General features: G+C 36.2%; 1 protein-coding gene and 1 pseudogene across 1 annotated transcript in view; one reads left to right on the forward strand and one right to left on the reverse strand.

Moving 5' to 3' along the window:
• LOC122009855 (polycomb group protein FIE1-like) overlaps nucleotides 1-3,394 on the reverse strand; it is a 50,678-nt gene extending 47,284 nt beyond the window's left edge. Inside the window, exons 1-8 of the mRNA XM_042566166.1 lie at nucleotides 3,112-3,394; nucleotides 2,843-2,908; nucleotides 2,322-2,444; nucleotides 1,904-1,984; nucleotides 1,736-1,828; nucleotides 1,548-1,623; nucleotides 1,383-1,462; nucleotides 1,209-1,280 (exon numbers count right to left, since the gene is read on the reverse strand). Coding sequence (XP_042422100.1) covers nucleotides 1,209-1,280; nucleotides 1,383-1,462; nucleotides 1,548-1,623; nucleotides 1,736-1,828; nucleotides 1,904-1,984; nucleotides 2,322-2,444; nucleotides 2,843-2,908; nucleotides 3,112-3,288 — 768 coding nt within the window. The 5' untranslated portion in view covers nucleotides 3,289-3,394. The remainder of the gene's footprint in view (nucleotides 1-1,208; nucleotides 1,281-1,382; nucleotides 1,463-1,547; nucleotides 1,624-1,735; nucleotides 1,829-1,903; nucleotides 1,985-2,321; nucleotides 2,445-2,842; nucleotides 2,909-3,111) is intronic.
• A 3,237-nt stretch (nucleotides 3,395-6,631) lies between these two features.
• On the forward strand, nucleotides 6,632-6,743 carry LOC122013184 (annotated as a pseudogene).
• Nucleotides 6,744-18,103: the final 11,360 nt, after the last annotated feature.

Genomic DNA, 18,103 nt, shown 5'->3' on the forward strand with positions numbered 1-18,103 from the left:
AAACCCTAAACCATGGTTTAAAGTGTCGTGCCGAGACGGTCAAAACAGGCGAAACATCTCGTTCCGCTCGGCGACACGCACCGGCCCGACCCCGGCACCAGACCCGCGACAAGTGCGATGTGTTGTGTGACCCTGTGGGCATAGCAGAGGAGTCGCTCAACCCTGCAACAGCAGCGGAGGGGTCGCATAACCCTTCCGCTACCACCACGGAGGCATCATGAGACCTTGCGGTCGTTGCAAAGGGGTCGCACGGCCAATGCGGTCGTGCCGAAGGAGTTAGGTTCCTGTGGCCATGGCTGATCGCGCAACCCTGCGACAGCGCCGAAGTCGTGCAGGCTCACGAGTGGTGTTGGATTTCAGATTTTTTTTTTAATTAAACTTAGATTAATTATTTTAATCAACTCCTAGCTATGATGGAGATAATCTAAAAAGACTTTATTAAACCCTAATAAAATTATCTAATTAATTTTATATTTTATTTATTCTAATTTAAAAATTATAATAAAATTTTTATTTATTTATTTATCTATTTTTCATATCTTTTCTTTTTTTAAAGATTATTTTTTATATTGTTTTTTTTAATATTTATGTTAAATATTTTAGTTTTAATTAATATATTTTTTATTTAAAAATACCGAAACTATATCGGCACGGCACGATACGGTACCGAAACCGTATCGTTCCGGTCCAAGACCGAACCTCAGCACGGGTCAAAATTTTAAACCTTGCCCTAAACCCAATACCCCAAACCCCAAACCCCAACTCCTAAACCCTAACTTACAGTTGAAGTTCGTAAAACACACTCGATGTGCCCTAACATAAAGATGAATAGAGGGATAACATTGCTTATAGCTGACCCAAAATAGTTAGGACAAACACGCCTTGACAATAATGGCCATTGGACGTCATGAAACAATATGCATAATCAAGCATCTGTCTATGCATATTCCATATGATGATAATGGCCATTTTCAGAATATAACAGTTGTGCTTCACTGTTTGGAGAAAATTTGGCTTATAACACACACCCAGTATACCTTGCACGGAGTTCAATGATAAACATATACCAAAGAAGTGGTAGGCAACAATTGGCTTATCTATGTGAAAAAATATGCAAGTTTTGCACATCGAGAATCAAGAAAAAGCTAAGTACAAAAAGAATCAACTAGTTTCGAAGAATAACAGTATTACAATATGTCAATACTCACCTTTGATAGGACAAAATCACCAAGCCACCTAGTGCAGTCCACATAGTTGGAGTGAACTGAGGCAATAAACACCTGAGACAGAAGCAGTTCAAGTAAAACACTATGAATAACTAAATAAAATCAATCTTACTCCAGCCACCCTCTTAGGTGGTAGTAGAGAGGCTTGGTTCCTACCGGAAATTGCACATATTTGGTAGGAAATTTTGATGGTAAGTCCGTCCAAGTGAATGATTTCTCAACATATGTCCAGAACTCTGTAAAGAAAAGTATATATTGATGAAGTGAAACTAATTAAATAGAAGAAATCAAAATCAGATTGAAAAAAAAAATGTTGGTTACCTTTCATTGACCAGATCTTGACAGTATTATCCATACCACAACTAGCTATTCGGTATATGTCAGAGGGATGGAAGTCCTACATATTGGAAAAAAAATAGTTGGGTTTTTTTTTCTTCATTATTATATCAGCCAACTACAAGCTTAGATGCAAAGTGCCAAAACACAAATAATAATTTAGCTGCACTTACAACACTCAACACTTCATTTCTGTGACCACCGGCTCCAGCAAATATCAGTATACAAATTCCTGTATGTAAATTCCATAACCGGACTGACTCATCCTGTTAATGGTTGCCTGTCCCATCACTGTGATTTAACTAGAGTGAAACAAAAACAGACAATTTTAGTCACTGTACCTTGCTTGCAGACACCACTAGAGAAGGTCTCAATGCTTGGGTCCTTATTTCATTAATAGAGTCTCCATGACCAACAAAACTCTGCAGAGTGTTTGCATTCCACAATCAGCAAAACCAAGTCTAAAGATATACTCAAGTACTTCCAAGTTACATATTCATGAAAATAAAAATGTGCAAGATATAAAGCTACAAATCACGAGGGCTTTGAGAATTTCTATTGGCAGAGATGTTTATTACTGAAGACACTATAAAGATAAATCTGAGGGCTAGTAGGTATGACAGATAGGTTCACCATGAAAAAGTTCTTCCATCAAATGTCTTATTAATGAAAGGAACTTTCAAAATGGAAAGTGAACACTCTGTCTTTTGCATTTCCATTATTTTAGTCCAATAGTCAAGATAAAAGACATTTTTCTACCTTGTGTATCTTCTCGGTGCCAGAATTGATGACACGGATGATTCCGTTGCTTCCACCAGCTACCAAAAATGGGGTGCCATCGGTGTCACATGCCCAACTCAACGTATAGAATGACTCATCCTTCTGAGCAACCAGTTTAGATCATTCATATTGTTAGAACAAGATATCATGGCTCATGCAATCAATTAACAAGGGACATACAATGTAAATCCCTCTGCAAAATAACCAGCTGATGTGCTTAGAGATAGGTCACAATTTCCTAGTTAAAATTCATCGTGCATAATTTGTTTCATTGTTATGACTGTAATTGATGGTCCTAGTATGTTAATTAGTATAGCATCTTTCCTTGCCAAAAAAACAATATTTAGAGATCAAGTATTCCTCTTATCAATATCTTAACAAGAAAAGCTCTGCAATTCATTTAAGTAAAGCGCCTGATTATTTTTGTAATATGTTAGCTTAGTTAGGTCAACACATAAAATCAACATGTTTGTCTTCAACATAAATTGAGAGATACGTACATCTTCATCAACATACGCCTGCAATATGGCAACGATACCTCCTTCAAGACAACGATACACAGTTACCTACAAGAAAGTGACAACATTTGGTCATTGCTAATATGATACTGTCCAGCTTCCAGGGATTATTAACTAAAAAATTGTCGCCAAACATTCTAATAATACAAACCACACCAAAAGAAAATCAGAATAAAAAAAAGAGGAGAAAAAGTTTGCGAGCAATGTTGTCTTAGAAAATATTAGGTCGGAGCAGGGCGGAGGAATCTAACCCGATTGCCGCCGACAGTGGCGAAAACGTCGTAGTAGCGGGCGTCGATGAAGTTGAAGGCGATGGCGTAGAGGGGGCGCTTCCCCTCGTGGACGCGATTGCTGACCTTATACTCCCTCTTCCTCGACGCCGTCAGCGAACCCACCACCGGCTCGCAGCCCAATCCGGTCTTCGGCATCGCTGCCCTCTCCGAAAGATGAAGAAACAGCAGTCGAAGCTTAAACCTGAACCAACCCAAATCATGGGACCTGCTTTTCCACCCTCGTGACACCCCTACCTCCCGACTCCATCCATGTTTTTTACCCTTATATCCTTATTCCTTACCACGGTTTTTTTTTTATTTTAAGTGTTGTTCCTTTTTTTTATTGGTTTTATATCAGTTTTTTTATCAATTTTTTAATCAGTTTTATTCTTTTTAAATAATTTTTTATATTTTTTATGATAGATTTTAGAAGTTATTATTTGTAAAAAAAATTTAAAAAGTATAAAAAAATATGGATCAAAATAAAAATACTAACAATTAACAGCAAACATATTTATAACTTACAAATAAATATTTTTTTAAAATAAAGAATACATGTAATAATATATAAAAAAAATACATAAGAATATATAAAAATAGAAATTTTAATCAATATTGTTTCCAAATTCTACTCCCAATGTGTTTGGTGGTATACCTATTACTTCGTATCACAAATGAACATGTGTCCTATAACGAATGGTCCATCCTTTAACTTCGTACGATGAATGTTGCTACCACCACGTTGGAATGGATGGTACAGGGTAATGAGGGTGTAAAAAAACTTGCACGAAGTGATTGCCAACATGGGCAATAACCATTTCTCGACGTTCTTGGTATAGAACTGGAGAATTTCTTAATGGCAAGTGAGTAAAACAACTTCAACATTCTCACCAAATGTATACACTACAAGATTGTACCTTGATACGATTACAATTTCCAAAGGCATAGAGTCTATCCAATACATTTATGGTGCCCACAGCTCGAACCAATTCAATAAGAATAATGGATTGGCTAACAAATTTCGATCTAGATAAAGTTGATCATATAGATCTTTATTTTATTGAATCTCTTCTAAAAGCTCGAATCGTACTTGAAACCAACCTTCTTCACCATACCCAACTAGTGCAGTTATTTCCCTGAATCCATAATGACCGTCAGGTTGAACGTCAATAATATGAGAAATATAACGTTGCAGAGGCACATGTAATTTCTCAATATAAATATCATGGATGGGTAGAATTGGAAAGTGATCATGGGTCGTTTAAGTATTGCGAACCTTCAACCCCCTTCCACGTCTTCCTCTCTCTCGAGACATTGTAGTCGGTTGAGAGACTCTAGATTCTGAAGTGGATGCATCTGTAAAAGAAGGTATGAGATATCTACTTTGCTCATCTCTACCTATAGGTCGACCTCTATGTTATGTGTTGTACGAAGGGGCTTGAATTGTACTTTGAGATGAATCTATCATATCGAAAAACTTATATATCATATGCTCTCGCATATGTGGATTCATCCCATCTAATATCTCAATAACGTGAGATGTCCTGTTAGGTCATGTTCCCTTTTCATTAAACCAATGTACGTGTATAGACAATCTCCTCCAATGAGTGTTGATACTCTATAGCAAAATTGGAATGGAAAGTAATGGTAATGTGCAAGATCGTGCTCGCATGGCAATCCGTATACAATTTTGATAAAACAGTTGCATCCGCCAGCTAGCTGGTGAGATGCTTCCTCAACGTATTTTAACTGACCAGAAATCAACTCCATTGCCTCTAATGAAATCCAACACCTTATTTGATAAATGTTGATGGCATGAAATATTGAGATCTCTCAAACGATTTCTTAATATCCCAAAACTGAATTCTCAACATCTTATGTATTTTTTCAAAAGATATTTGTAAGGATGACATGGTATCTCCTAAATGTAACTTCAATCTCGTATATGCAAACTTTGCCCTGTATTAAAAAAATACATTGTGTTTTAATAATGAAAACAATTGAAATTGTATGACCCTTGACGACCGGTCGGCTAAAGGGGGTGAATAGCCCTGCAAAATAAAATGAACATTCCTTGAACTTTTGTAGCTTAATTAAACTAACACTTGCAAAATCAAAATTAAAGACTAAAAAAGAAGTAAACTAAGAGTAGAGACACGAAGGAGTTACTTGGTTACAACCAGGGAGGTTGTTAATCTAAGGAAATTGAAAGTTCAATAAACAGTCTCTTTCAGGAGGAGAAGCCTCTTACAGCGTTAATGACTCACAAACAAATAGTAGAACAAACTAAAAGTGTTTACAAGTGTTCTCAAGTGTTTTGTTCAAGCTTCTGGGACCAGAGTTGTATTTATAGCCCTGGTCGGGGTGCCTAAAAGGGGTCCAGGTGCTTGGAAAGGGATAAACTTTTATCCCCGTCGCAGCGGGACGCGCTACATCACGTTCCGGATAATTTTTGGTTCCTAGCACCGAAGTGGTGCCTAAACCAGGTCCTAGTCTTCCGTTTCGATCCTGCTCGCATTGGTTCGAATCTTCCGCTTCGACTCCGTTCACTTGGGTGATCTCGCCCCTCTGGAATAGGGTTCGCCCGAACCCAACTTTCGACCTTCGAGCAATCTTCCGCTCCCGCTTCTCGTCCCTCAGAACACCGTGCGCCTCGTTCTCATCCACCCGTGTACTCTTTTGTAGCACCTCGTCTCTCAAACGCACCGAGCCCGTCAACTCTCTTCTGTGTCATCATTCTCGTTAGCTGCGTCTTTCGCTCGACTTCCTGTGCTCCTAAGTTCCTACACGCTTAGACACAGGAGTTAAATACCAACATGACCTAACCTGACTTGGTTGATCACATCAAAACCACCTTGGGGTACTTACAATCTCCTCCTTTTTGATGTGAGCAAACCCAAGTTAAGTTAAGGTAAACCATAAACAAATAACAATTATAATTTTTGTAAGTAACAAATTTTGCAGGTAGAAAAAAATTTATACTAACTACCCTCCTCTTATACTTAATCTTTACTACTCCCCCTTTTATTCACATTAAAAATGGGGTACTTTTAAAATTACTTTAGAAAACTAACTTTAAAGTCTAAGGGATAAATAAAAAAAAAATATGAAAGATTAAGTTTTAAAAACTTTGATTTAAAAAAAAAACTCCTTTAATTATTGACTTTTAGGTAAAATAAAAAGTTTACATTTTCATAATTAGTTCATAAAAATTTTCTAATAGAAAAAAAATTTCAACAGATTGTTTAAATCAAAATTTCACAAAAAGTTACATTTTAGGCAAAAACAAAAAGTTTACATTTTGATAATTAGTTCATAAAAATTTTCTAACGAAAAAAATTTCAACAGATTATTTAGATTAAAGTTTTTAAAAAATAACTTAAACAAATTTTAATGATCAGACCTAAATAAATTATTCTAACAAAAATTTAAAGTAAAATCAATTAAATATATATTTTAATAATTGACTTCCAAACTGTGGCGAGACACTAGGACTTCTTGGTCATGATGTGGACATTATTTGAGCATATTATTGTATCTATCACATGCTTCAAATAAAGATTCTAAGTCAGATTGTCTAAAGTTTGCAATAAGATTTCTCATATGAGCTGTCTTACTTGGAGGATAGAACTTGTCTAAGAATTGCTATTCACATTGCTTCTAAGTGGTAATGCTATTTGGAGGTAAAGAATCCATCCATTGTTTAACTCCGTCCCGTAGAGAAAACCCAAACAATAATAGTCTCACTACTTCAAAAGGTACACCATTCATTTTCATGGTACCACATATTTCATAGAAATCCTCTAAGTGTTGATTAGGATCTTCATGCGACCCTCCATAAAACTGATTTCGTTGAACCATATTTATTATCGCAGGCTTGATCTCAAAATTATTAGCTTTAATAGAGGGTCTTATAATGCTTGATGGAACCCTCTGGCATAAGGTGTTGCATAATCCTTAAGTGGTTTATTTGCCATTTTTGGATCTTCTTGTTCTTCTTGTTGTCTTTGCGAGATTTTCCTTCTATGAAAGGTTCTATCAATTTTAAGATCAAGAGTAAGTAAATCTCCTGCAATGTTAGATCTTCATATACAAGAACAAGATTAAAGAATTTGATTCACAAAGAAAAGAATAAAGAAATGTAAAGAATTTGGTTCACAAACAGAAAGAATAAAGAATGCAAAGAAAAATTTCAAAACAGAATTAGAAAACTAGTTACAAGTTAGATGTAAGAAAAGAATAGAAAAGAAAAGTTTAGTCTAACTCAAATGATAATCTCCAATATTATAGACGCAGTCCCTGGCAACGACGCCAAAAACTTGTTACACACCGTAAGTGTACGTTTACGTCGTCAGTAATAAAAGAATATCGAATCCATAGGGACTGGTTATAACCACTAAAGATGTGTCAAAGCGAATTAGCTAAACAATCGATCAAAGAATTATATGACCTAAGTACCAATTAAAAAACAGAAATAAAAGATAAATGCAGAAAACTAGGTTTAATGAAGGTTCTAGGAGTTTTGATTTCTTTGTGATACTCATCAATGTAATACGATCTACCAATCCTTATCCTCAATTGCAATATATTTGTAAGAAGTCACCGGTTATTTCCTGTAGAAAACACCAGTCAAGGGACTCTTATCTACACCTAAAGCAATCAAATAGTTATGACTCCTATGAAGTTCGTTAGCAGGGCAGCCCTGTCACGACGCCCCTCAGTCATACAACATAGAAACACATCACTAATCAATTTACATCAAGATATAGAATTCAATTCATCTATCTATCCCACTTCTTTGTAGATTCTTGCTTCACCCTTTAAGATAATCCCCTAAATGTCCGTTAACGGGGCAACCCTGTCACGACGTCCCTCGGTCATACAATCTAGAGAATTATTCTACAAGATTTCACAAGAAACACAAACAATCAATCAAGAATGGTAATTAGATTCAAAACACAACAATCCATTCAAGATTGAGTTGATACAAAACATAACAATGTCATTGAAACAAGAAGATGACAAATCCTTGAAATCTTACATCAATTTATATCATAAATACTCCCTCCATCCTAGAACAAGGAGATTTACTCTATGATATAAAAGAAAAGAACCGAAGACAAGAAGATCGTAAATATTTCGATCCAATTCAATATGATAGAAAAGAAATGCTTATCTAAAGACGATGAGTGATTTTGGAACTAATCCTTGCTACCAGAGTCGAATCTGATGGAAACGTCTCTTGATCACCGACAAGATGTGGAAGAAAGCCTCAAGAATTGGATCTCCCCAAAGGGAGAGCCTCCCCCTTTCAAAGAGGAGAAAACCCTTTATATATAAGAGGATGTTTGGGCGCCACACGGCCCGTGGCATGGCCGTGTGAATCTCACACGACCTTGCCTACTTCCTTCTCAACTAGGGTAATACGACCGTATGACTCTCACACGGTCGTGTCATGCCTTGTCTTGGCTAGCTTGCACGGTTGTGTAGATCCACACGGCCTAGCCAGTCTCTGTCTCTGGAAAGGTTGCACGACCATGTAAATCTACACGGTCGTGTTCTGGTTGGCTTCAAAAGTGACACGGTCGTGTGGCTCTCACACGGCCATGTCGTTCTCCTCCTCTGCTGAAGCTACACGACCCTATCAGCTCCACACGGCCAAGGCCATTTTCCTTTTGCATAGTCGTGTGGCACTCATAGTTGGTGTCGTTTTCCTTCGTTTGTTCATTTCTTCTCCAAATTTGACTCCTGTAGATAGAAAAACACACAAGAACAGATCTCCGAACAAAGAAGAGTAAATATGCTAAAAATAAGCAAGGAGTATGGAAATGCATAGATAAAGCATGCGTAAAATATAATAATGTGCGTCAAAACATGTTAAACAAGCGTATACAATCTACGCACATCAGTTTATATGATAGATCATTGGATTAAGTCTAATTCAAATTGGACTAATTGAGTTAGACTCAATTGGATCCAACTATTAGATTGAGTCCAATTTGAATTAGACTTATTGAGTCAATTTGGATTGATGATTAATAATGTAGACTCATCGATTGATTTGATGCATTTGAATTCATGAAGGATGAAGAGTGTTCAATTTAGAATTGATCATGAATAGGATGAAGAGTAGTCAATTTTAAATTGCTCATGTATTGGATTCATTGGATGAAGACAAATATTAATGTCAATTAAGACAATTGACATTAAGGTAATTTCATGAATGAGTACAAAAGGGGTTTTTAGATTCGTTTTCATGATGAGAATTTTATTCTTGCTCTTCTTCTTCCTCTCTTCTCTCTCTTGGTCGGAACCTTCTAATGTGGTTGCTAGCACAACCTTAGGTGGGTTTTCTTCTCCACTTCTTGAGTTTATGAGATGGACAAAAGGCTTGTTTGTGTGGATACCGAAAGAGGCGCAGACGTTTAATCACGTTGAGATCCTAGCTGTCGGGAGTTCGTGTTCATGCACCAAAGGTATAACTCCCTTTAACAAATGCTTAGTATATGGTTTTTTTTCGCATGAATCTTTAAGAAAGGAACTTATTTTTATGCTACGCTTTCTACATATTTAGTGCTATAGTTCCTCTTGCGAAAGCATATACTAACTTGTAGTTAGATTTTATATGTGATATAGAAATTGCATGATATGTTTACTATGATTTACATAATTATGAGTAAGATTTAGGCCAAGCTCTTGGCCTAAGGTTTTATGGGAAGCAGGGTCTCGAGCATGGCAGCAATTCATACAATGAGTATGCAAAAGAATTTTGCTTCGGGGGCACTGCCCCCTTGACCCCTGCTCGCTAATAGGCTAGCGGGACCACTGTGGCGTTGTGACTCTTAATTAGTTGTTTAAATCATAGTAAATTTTATGTCATAATATATTGTGAATATTATATGATATGGTGCATGATTATGACCCTTAACCTCGATGTAATTGGATGTGTATGTTGTAATTAATAATACGGCCTGCGTGTCGTGCCTCTACTTTTTCATTCTTATTATAAATTTAGACTACTCTCAAATGTAACTCAAGTTTCTTTAGATTTTGTAATGTACAAATTGGAGAAGAACTAGTCTACTGAACGATGGTGAAAAAGGGAGAAGGACAACAACACATGACAACCAAGGAAGCACTTGGAGAAACTGCTTTGACCTAAGTTGACCTTTCTCTCTTCTCATTAGCTTGAGAAGATCATAGTTGATGGGCCATAGCCATGTCACATTTAATTTAGCATATATGGTGATGCATGCCATGATATGCTATGATTGTATGTGATGCATGTGTAGTTTAATCATAATTAGGTCTCTTTTAAATATGCCAACAAAAGTTTGGTACTCACTTGTACCTCAATCAATTATAGTCAGGTTTTGCCAAAGTAAAGTGACTAGATTTATCTTGGTAAAGTATGATAGGATAATTGTGATGCCCGATTACTAAACTTTGGATGTGACTTAACTAAGTTATCTCAATTAGATTGAGAATTTAGAGGCATATCTCATATGATGAAATTCAAATTATACTAGTCTTGGACGATTAGTCAAAGCTAACTCAAGATGAGTTATAATGTGGATTTCATAAATATGGGCAAATGAACAAATAGTCTTGTTCACCCAATAATACAAGAGTTATATATTGTTGGTGCAAGTTGCACCAGAATCAAACCTAAGTTTTGATTTTGTCAAAGGTTCAAGTTAAGTCTTGTTGTGATCTAACAAGTTGACTAAGTGTGCAGACTGTTTACTCAACCAGAAAGACCTAGTTGGAGGCTAAACAGGAGAAATCTTAGCAGATCGTGGAACCTAAGTGCAAGTCCAAGTGGGTCGAGGGGACCCAAAGCTTGGCGGTACGATCGAGAGGTCTAGAGGACCGAAAATCAAGGAGAAAGTCCTGGCGGGCCGATCAAAGCTAAGTGAAAAGTCCAAATTAGATTTGGAGATCTAAGTTTGGCAGGTAGGTTGAGGTAAACAACTGGAGGAGCGACAGTAAGGTCCGATTCCTATAGGGAACAACCTTAGGTCGTTGATCCAACTGAAGAAACCGGGAAGGTTTCCAAGTTGAGATCGAGACAGTTCTATTGTCTTTTATATTACTCATGCATTATTATTATTGTTATGTTAACATCTGTTTTGCAGGTTTATTGCCTAACACTGTTTTGTAGGTCTGACTAGATTGGTCGACCGAACCGCTGGATCGGTCGACCGAACAAGGTAAAATCAATACAGTATTCAGATCAGGTCAAAAGAGATCAGAGTCCGATCAAACATTATCGGTTGACCGAACAATATGATCGGTCGACCGGACCATGATGACTCAGCACCAGTTCATCAGCACCGATCAGCAGCACAGTAAAAGAAGCGGATCGGTCGATTGAACATAGGGATCAGTCGACCGAACCAATCAGCATTAATGGTGCATTAACTGTTGATCTCGGCAAATCACGACGAACAGGGAAGGAAGCTGTTCAGTTGATCGAAAAGTTGGATCGGTCGACCGAACCCTTTATGATCAGTAAATGCAAAAGATCGAGTCAACGTCAGACTCTAACCGGGAAGGAAGGGAGCGAGTTCAGTCGACCGAACAGTGGGATCGGTCGACCGAACGTCCAGTACACCTATAAAAGGAGGCTCAAAGTCTACGGCCAGATAAGACTTTTGGTTATCTCAAAAGCTCTTCTTCGTGTACAGATTGTGTTACACATCTTCATCAGCTCAGCAAGTCACTCCGTCCGGAAGTACCGACCAAGCTACAGCCTATGCATACTATTGTCGGTATAATTTTTTGTATTGCACTTAAAATTAAATAAGATAGTAGGGTTGTTACTATCTTATACTTCTTATATCTGTACGATCTGCTTCTTTCCGAAGGTTTTGGAAAGAAGGGTTATAGTGATTGTCCATCGGTGCGGTCAAGGACCGCGGGCCTTCGAGTAGGAGTCGAGCTAGGCTCCGAATGAAGGAAATAAACCCGTCTCCCTTTTTACTTTCCGCTGCATGATCCTGATTTAAAAGAAAAAGAAAAGTTTTAAAGAAAGCGATATTCACCCCCCCTCTATCGCACCCATTCGATCTATCACATATGATGTAATTGGTGAATGCTCCCTAACTATATTATACTAAGTCTTGGGCGATTAGCCAAAGCTAACTCAAGATGAGGCATAATATGGATCTTATCCCCCATGAATGTCATCATGATTAGACTTGGAGCTAGTAGTGTGGATAAAACCACATCCATGACTTACTCCTACCAAAGCTTTACAAATTCAATGGGAAAATCATTTAATTAAACACCTAATTAAATGATCTAAATATGATACTTATTTTTATATTTTATTATAGTAGATCACCATGTCATCAAATATGTCGAATACTCTCTCCCTGCGATCTATTCTTGATAAGGACAAGCTCAATGAAACTAATTTCCTAGACTGATACAGAAACCTGAGAATAGTTCTCAAGCAAGAAAGAAAATTGCACGACGTAAAGAAGACCATCCTGAAACACCCCCGCCACTACCACTAGAGCTAATAAGGATGGTTATAAAAAGCACCAAGATGATACATTAGATGTATCATGTCTTATACATCATGATCTCTGAGCTTCAGAAGCAACATAAGAACATGGATGCTTATGATATGGTTGAACACCTTAGACAACTATATCAAGGATAAGCAAGGCATGAGAGATTTGAGATCTTTAAGGCTCTATTTCAATGCAAAATGAAAGAAGGAAGTCCCATAGGGCCTTATGTGCTCAAAATGATCGGGTATTTAGAGACCTATAAAGATTAGAATTTTCACTAGGCTAAGAATTGACCGCTGACCTTATTCTACAGTCATTGCCTGAAAGCTATAGTCAATTGGTCATGAACTACATGAATGAAATTGACAAGCTATTACCTGAGATGTTAAGCATGTTGAGAACTGTTGAACTCAACCTTAAGAAGGTAAAGCCTAGCACCATTTTGTTGGTACTAAAGGGCGAAGGCAAATGGAAGCCCAAAGGTAAGGGTCAGACCCCAACCCAAAGGAAAGAGCAAGACTCATGCATTGAAACCCAAAGGTGGGGTTGATAAGAAAGGAACCTGCTTCCACTGTGGTGAGACCGGACATTGGAAGAGGAACTACAAGTTGTAGATATATGAAGTGAAAAGAAAGAGAAGTGAGACTTCTACCTCAAGTATAAATATTATAGAAGTCAATCTATCTATTTCTTCTTCATGGGTATTAGAAACTGGGTGTGCATCTCACATTTGTACTAATGTGTAGGGGATGAGAAATAGTAGAACATTGACAAAGGGCGAAGTGGACCTACGTGTAGGTAATAGTGCAAGAGTTGCTGCTGTCGCTATAGGAACATATTCCTTATTTTTGGCCACCAGACTTGTTTAAAAACTAGAAGAGTGTTGTTATGTGTCCGCCTTAATAAAGAATATTATCTCTATTTCTTGTTTAGACAAGAGAGAATTCCTATTTATAATAAAGGACAAATGTTGTTTTGTGAATGAACTCTATGTTCTAGACTTTGAAAATCCAATCTATAATATAAATACCAAACGGTTCAAGTCTAACGATTTGAACTAAACATATCTCTGGCATTGTTGCTTGGGTCACATAAATGAGAGTCGCATATCACAACTCCATAAGGATGGATTCTTGGACTAATTTAATTTTGAATCATATGAGACATATGAATCTTGTCTTCAAGGCAAGATGACTAAGACTCCTTTTAGTAGACATAGTGAAAGAGCTAATGAATTATTAGGACTCATACATACTAATGCATGCAGCCCTTTCAGAATAGCAACTAGAGGAGGCTATGATTGCTTCATTACTTTCACTGATGATATCAGTAGATACAGCTATGTGTATCTGATGAGACACAAGTCAGAATCTTTTGAAAAGTTCAAAGAATTCAAAAATGAAGTACAAAATCAACTTGGTAAGTGTATTAAGATACTTCGATCAGATCGAGGTGGGGAATACCTTAGTTAAGAATTTCATGATCATCTCATTGAGTGTGGGATCATATCTCAACTCACTCCACCTGGAACACCACAATGAAATAATGAATCAGAAAGAAGAAATTATACTTTATCAGATATGGTACAATCAATGATGAGTCAAACAGAACTTCCTACATCCTTTTAGGGACATTCTCTAGAGACAGCCACTTTCACACTGAACTGCATTCCATCTAAGGCTGTCATAAAGACACCATATACGATATGGACTAGGAAGAATCCCAAGATATTTTTCATAAATATTTGGGGATGTGAGGCTTATGTTTGATGACAAGTCTTAGCTAAATCAGGACCGAAATCAAACAAGTACTACTTTATCGGATATCCCAAGGAAATAAAGAGATACTACTTCTATAATCCCACACAAGGCAAGGTGTTTATTGTTAGAACTGGTGTCTTTCTAGAAAGGGAATTTATTCCTAGAAGAAATTGTGAGAGTAAAGTTAATCTTGAAGAAATTCAAGATACACAAACTAGCATCGATGCCTTGATAGAAAATGAACAGGTACCACAAGATATTGTGGATCATGATTTTGTTACACCACAAGAAGTTGTGTAGTAACCAACCTGTTCAAGTAGAACAAGATCTACGTAGATTTGATAGGACTTGTTGTAAACCTGAGAGATATTATTTTCTCTTGTCTGACAATGATGATATAGTGCTAGTTGGTCTCAATGAGCCTATTTCTTATTAGGAAGTTATACAGGGCTCAGATTCTAAGAAATGGCTAGAGACCATGAGATCCAGGGTCGGCTCAAGGCATAGGCCATTAAGACCTATGCCTAGGGCCCCTATTATATTGGGGCCCACAAATTTTACATATATATACCTATATAAATTAAATATGAATATTAATTTAAAACATATGAGTATGGATATTAAATATTTAAAATTATGGTTAAAATAAATTTTAGTTGAGATTTATTTTTATCAGTAATTTTAATTTTTTACTAGCTAAACTATATTTAGTCAAAAAATTTAAAATTTTCTATAGATTAAATTTGGATCATTTTTATTTTTTTACTCGTGTTAGATTTAATTGGTAATTTTAATTTTTTACTACTAAAATTAGATTTAGTTGGTAATTTATTTTTATTTTTTTATTAAAATTTAATTAGTAATTTTAAAATTGTTAATGATAAAAATTTAATTTATTAATCAAAATTAAATTTGGTTAATAAACTAAAAAAAATTTATTGGTTACACTTAATTGATATATATATATATATATATATTTTGATAAAAAATACTTTTGAAAGTAAAAACATATTCAATAATGTTGTATTATTTCTTTCTTAAATTTTATTTTTCTTTCAATTTTTTTTAATAATTCACCATCAATATTTTCTAGCTAAATATTTTTGAATAGATAAATTTTATTAATAATTTATCAAAGTTAAAATTGATAAAAAAGATAGTTTAATTCACGAAGCTTTCGTCAATGAGGGATTTCGAGGCAAAGTCTATTATACGTAGTGACTATATCTAGTACTCGAACCTATTTCCTCTAGGTCACATAATAATTTTACTGTTGTGTCGAGGCTTTCCTTCCTTAAAGTTAAAAATGATTGATATTTTTTTTAAAAAAATTATAATTAAAATATATATTAATAGTATTACAATAATTTATTACTATTTCTAAATTAGATAACATAAAATATTTTTTATTTTTTAAATTTTACTAATAATAAAACAGTGAGGTTTGACATAAGATAAAGTTATTAGTATGTGGCCTAATTGGTTATTGCTTCTAATTGTATAAATAATCATTGGTAATATATGAAACTGACATTTTAAATTTTACTAACAAAATTAAATGTTGCCCTCGGGATATGGTTGAGTTGCTAATACGGGGTAGATATTGTTACAATGGGCAAGGTGTCGAATTTTGGCAAAGTCAAGAAAAATGCTCTTCCTGTAATGGCCAACTATAGCTTCCCGATTTACCTCCTCATAGATGGTCGTAGGGTCGGTCATGTTGGGTTGTTAGGGTGACAAATTTCACCTTTTACTATAACCAAGAATGGTTGAGTAAATGTTTCTAATATTTATTTTAAAAAATATTAAATTCTTTTTTCCGCCTAGGGCCTCAAGAATGGTTGAGACGACCCTGATGAGATTCGAGATGGAATCCATGTACACTAACCAAGTATGGGCCTTGGTTGATCCACCTGAAGGAATCAAACCCATTAGGTGTAAGTGAGTCTTCAAAGTGAAGACTAATATGGATGGTTATATGCATACCTATAAACGTAGATTGGTGGCTAAAGGATTCAAGCAAATTTATGGTATAGACTATGATGAAACATTTTCACCAATTGCGATGCTGAATTCCATTCGGATCATGCTTGCTATTGCAGCTTAATATGATTATGAGATCTGGTAGATGGATGCCTAAACTACATTTCTTAATAGAAATCTACTCGAGAATATATACATGATATAACCTAAGGATTTTGTCAATCCAAAGCATGTTGGAAAGGTGTGTAAGTTACAACAATCCATTTATAGATTGAAGCAAGCTTCTAGAACTTGGAATCTTTGATTTGATGATGCAATCAAAGAGTTTATTTCATTAAGAATGAATATGAACCCTGTGTCTACAAAAGGGTTAGTGGGAGCACAACCATCTTTCTCATATTGTATGTAGATGATATACTTCTCATTGGAAATGATATCCCTACTCTTCAATCAATGAAGACTTGACTTGGGAATCATTTTTCAATGAAAGACTTAGGTGAAGCAGCCTACATTTTAGGCCTTAAGATCTATAGAGATAGATCTAAACGATTGCTTGGCCTAAGTCAGAGTATATACATTGACATGGTGCTTAATCATTTTGCCATGCAGAATTCTAGGAAGGGTGTCTTGCCAATGTCACATGGTGTGAGTCTTTCAAAGACTCAGTGTCCCTCTTCTAAGGAAGAAGGGATCGCATGGATCAGATTCCTTATGCATCTGCTATAGGGTTTATCATGTACGTCATGCTTTATACTCGTCGAGATGTCTCGTATGCATTAAGCATGACGAGCAGATACCAGTCAGATCCAGGTGAAGGTCACTGGATAGTAGTCAAGAATATTCTTAAGTACTTGAAAAGAACTCAAGATTATTTCTTGATCTTTGGAGACGATGAAGAGCTTGCTGTAAAGGGTTACACCGATGCTAGCTTCCAAACTGACAAGGATGATTATAGATCACAGTAAGGGTATGTATTTTGCTTAAATGGTAGTGCTGTGAGTTGGAAGATTTCAAATCAAGATATAGTCGCTGATTTTACAATAGAGGTCGAGTACATTATGTTAGTCCCTTAGTGACCGGCTTGATGTTAGGTAAATCAAAGCAAACAAAATTCCTTCTTGAACTTTACAACTTAATTAAATCATACACTTACAAAAAAGAAACTAATTAATTAAAGAAATAAAAGAGGCACAAAAGAAATTACTTGGTTTGCAATCAAGGGATTTCTAATCCAAGGAAGTTGAAAGCTCACTAATATATCCTTTGGATGAAGAAGCCTCTTATAGCAGTCAAAGCACTCTAACAGTAGCAAAACAATCAAAGAAAGCGATTACAAGTGTTGTTTTGACCTTATGGGACTAGTGTTGTATTTATAACCCTAGATGGGGCACCTAGAAGGGTTCTAAGCACCTGGAAGGGGATAAACTTTTATCTCTGTCGCAATGTGATGCGCCACACCGAGTTTGGATAAAATTCCTAGTCCGAGCACTTGGAAGGGTTCTGAGTGCCCGGAGTCTAGGCGCCCAGACCAAATTTGGGAGCCTGGACTAGGTCTGGCTCCCCGAACTAGGTTCGGGCACCCGAACTAAAAAAGTCAACATTTTGTTGACTTTTGATCTCGGTCTTCTACTCCAGTTCCGTTTGTATTGGTCTGGGTCTTCCGCTCTAGCTTCGCTCGCTTGGGTGATTTCAGCCATCCAAAAT

This window comes from Zingiber officinale, chromosome 8A (assembly GCF_018446385.1).
Source record: "Zingiber officinale cultivar Zhangliang chromosome 8A, Zo_v1.1, whole genome shotgun sequence".
Lineage (NCBI taxonomy): Eukaryota > Viridiplantae > Streptophyta > Magnoliopsida > Zingiberales > Zingiberaceae > Zingiber > Zingiber officinale.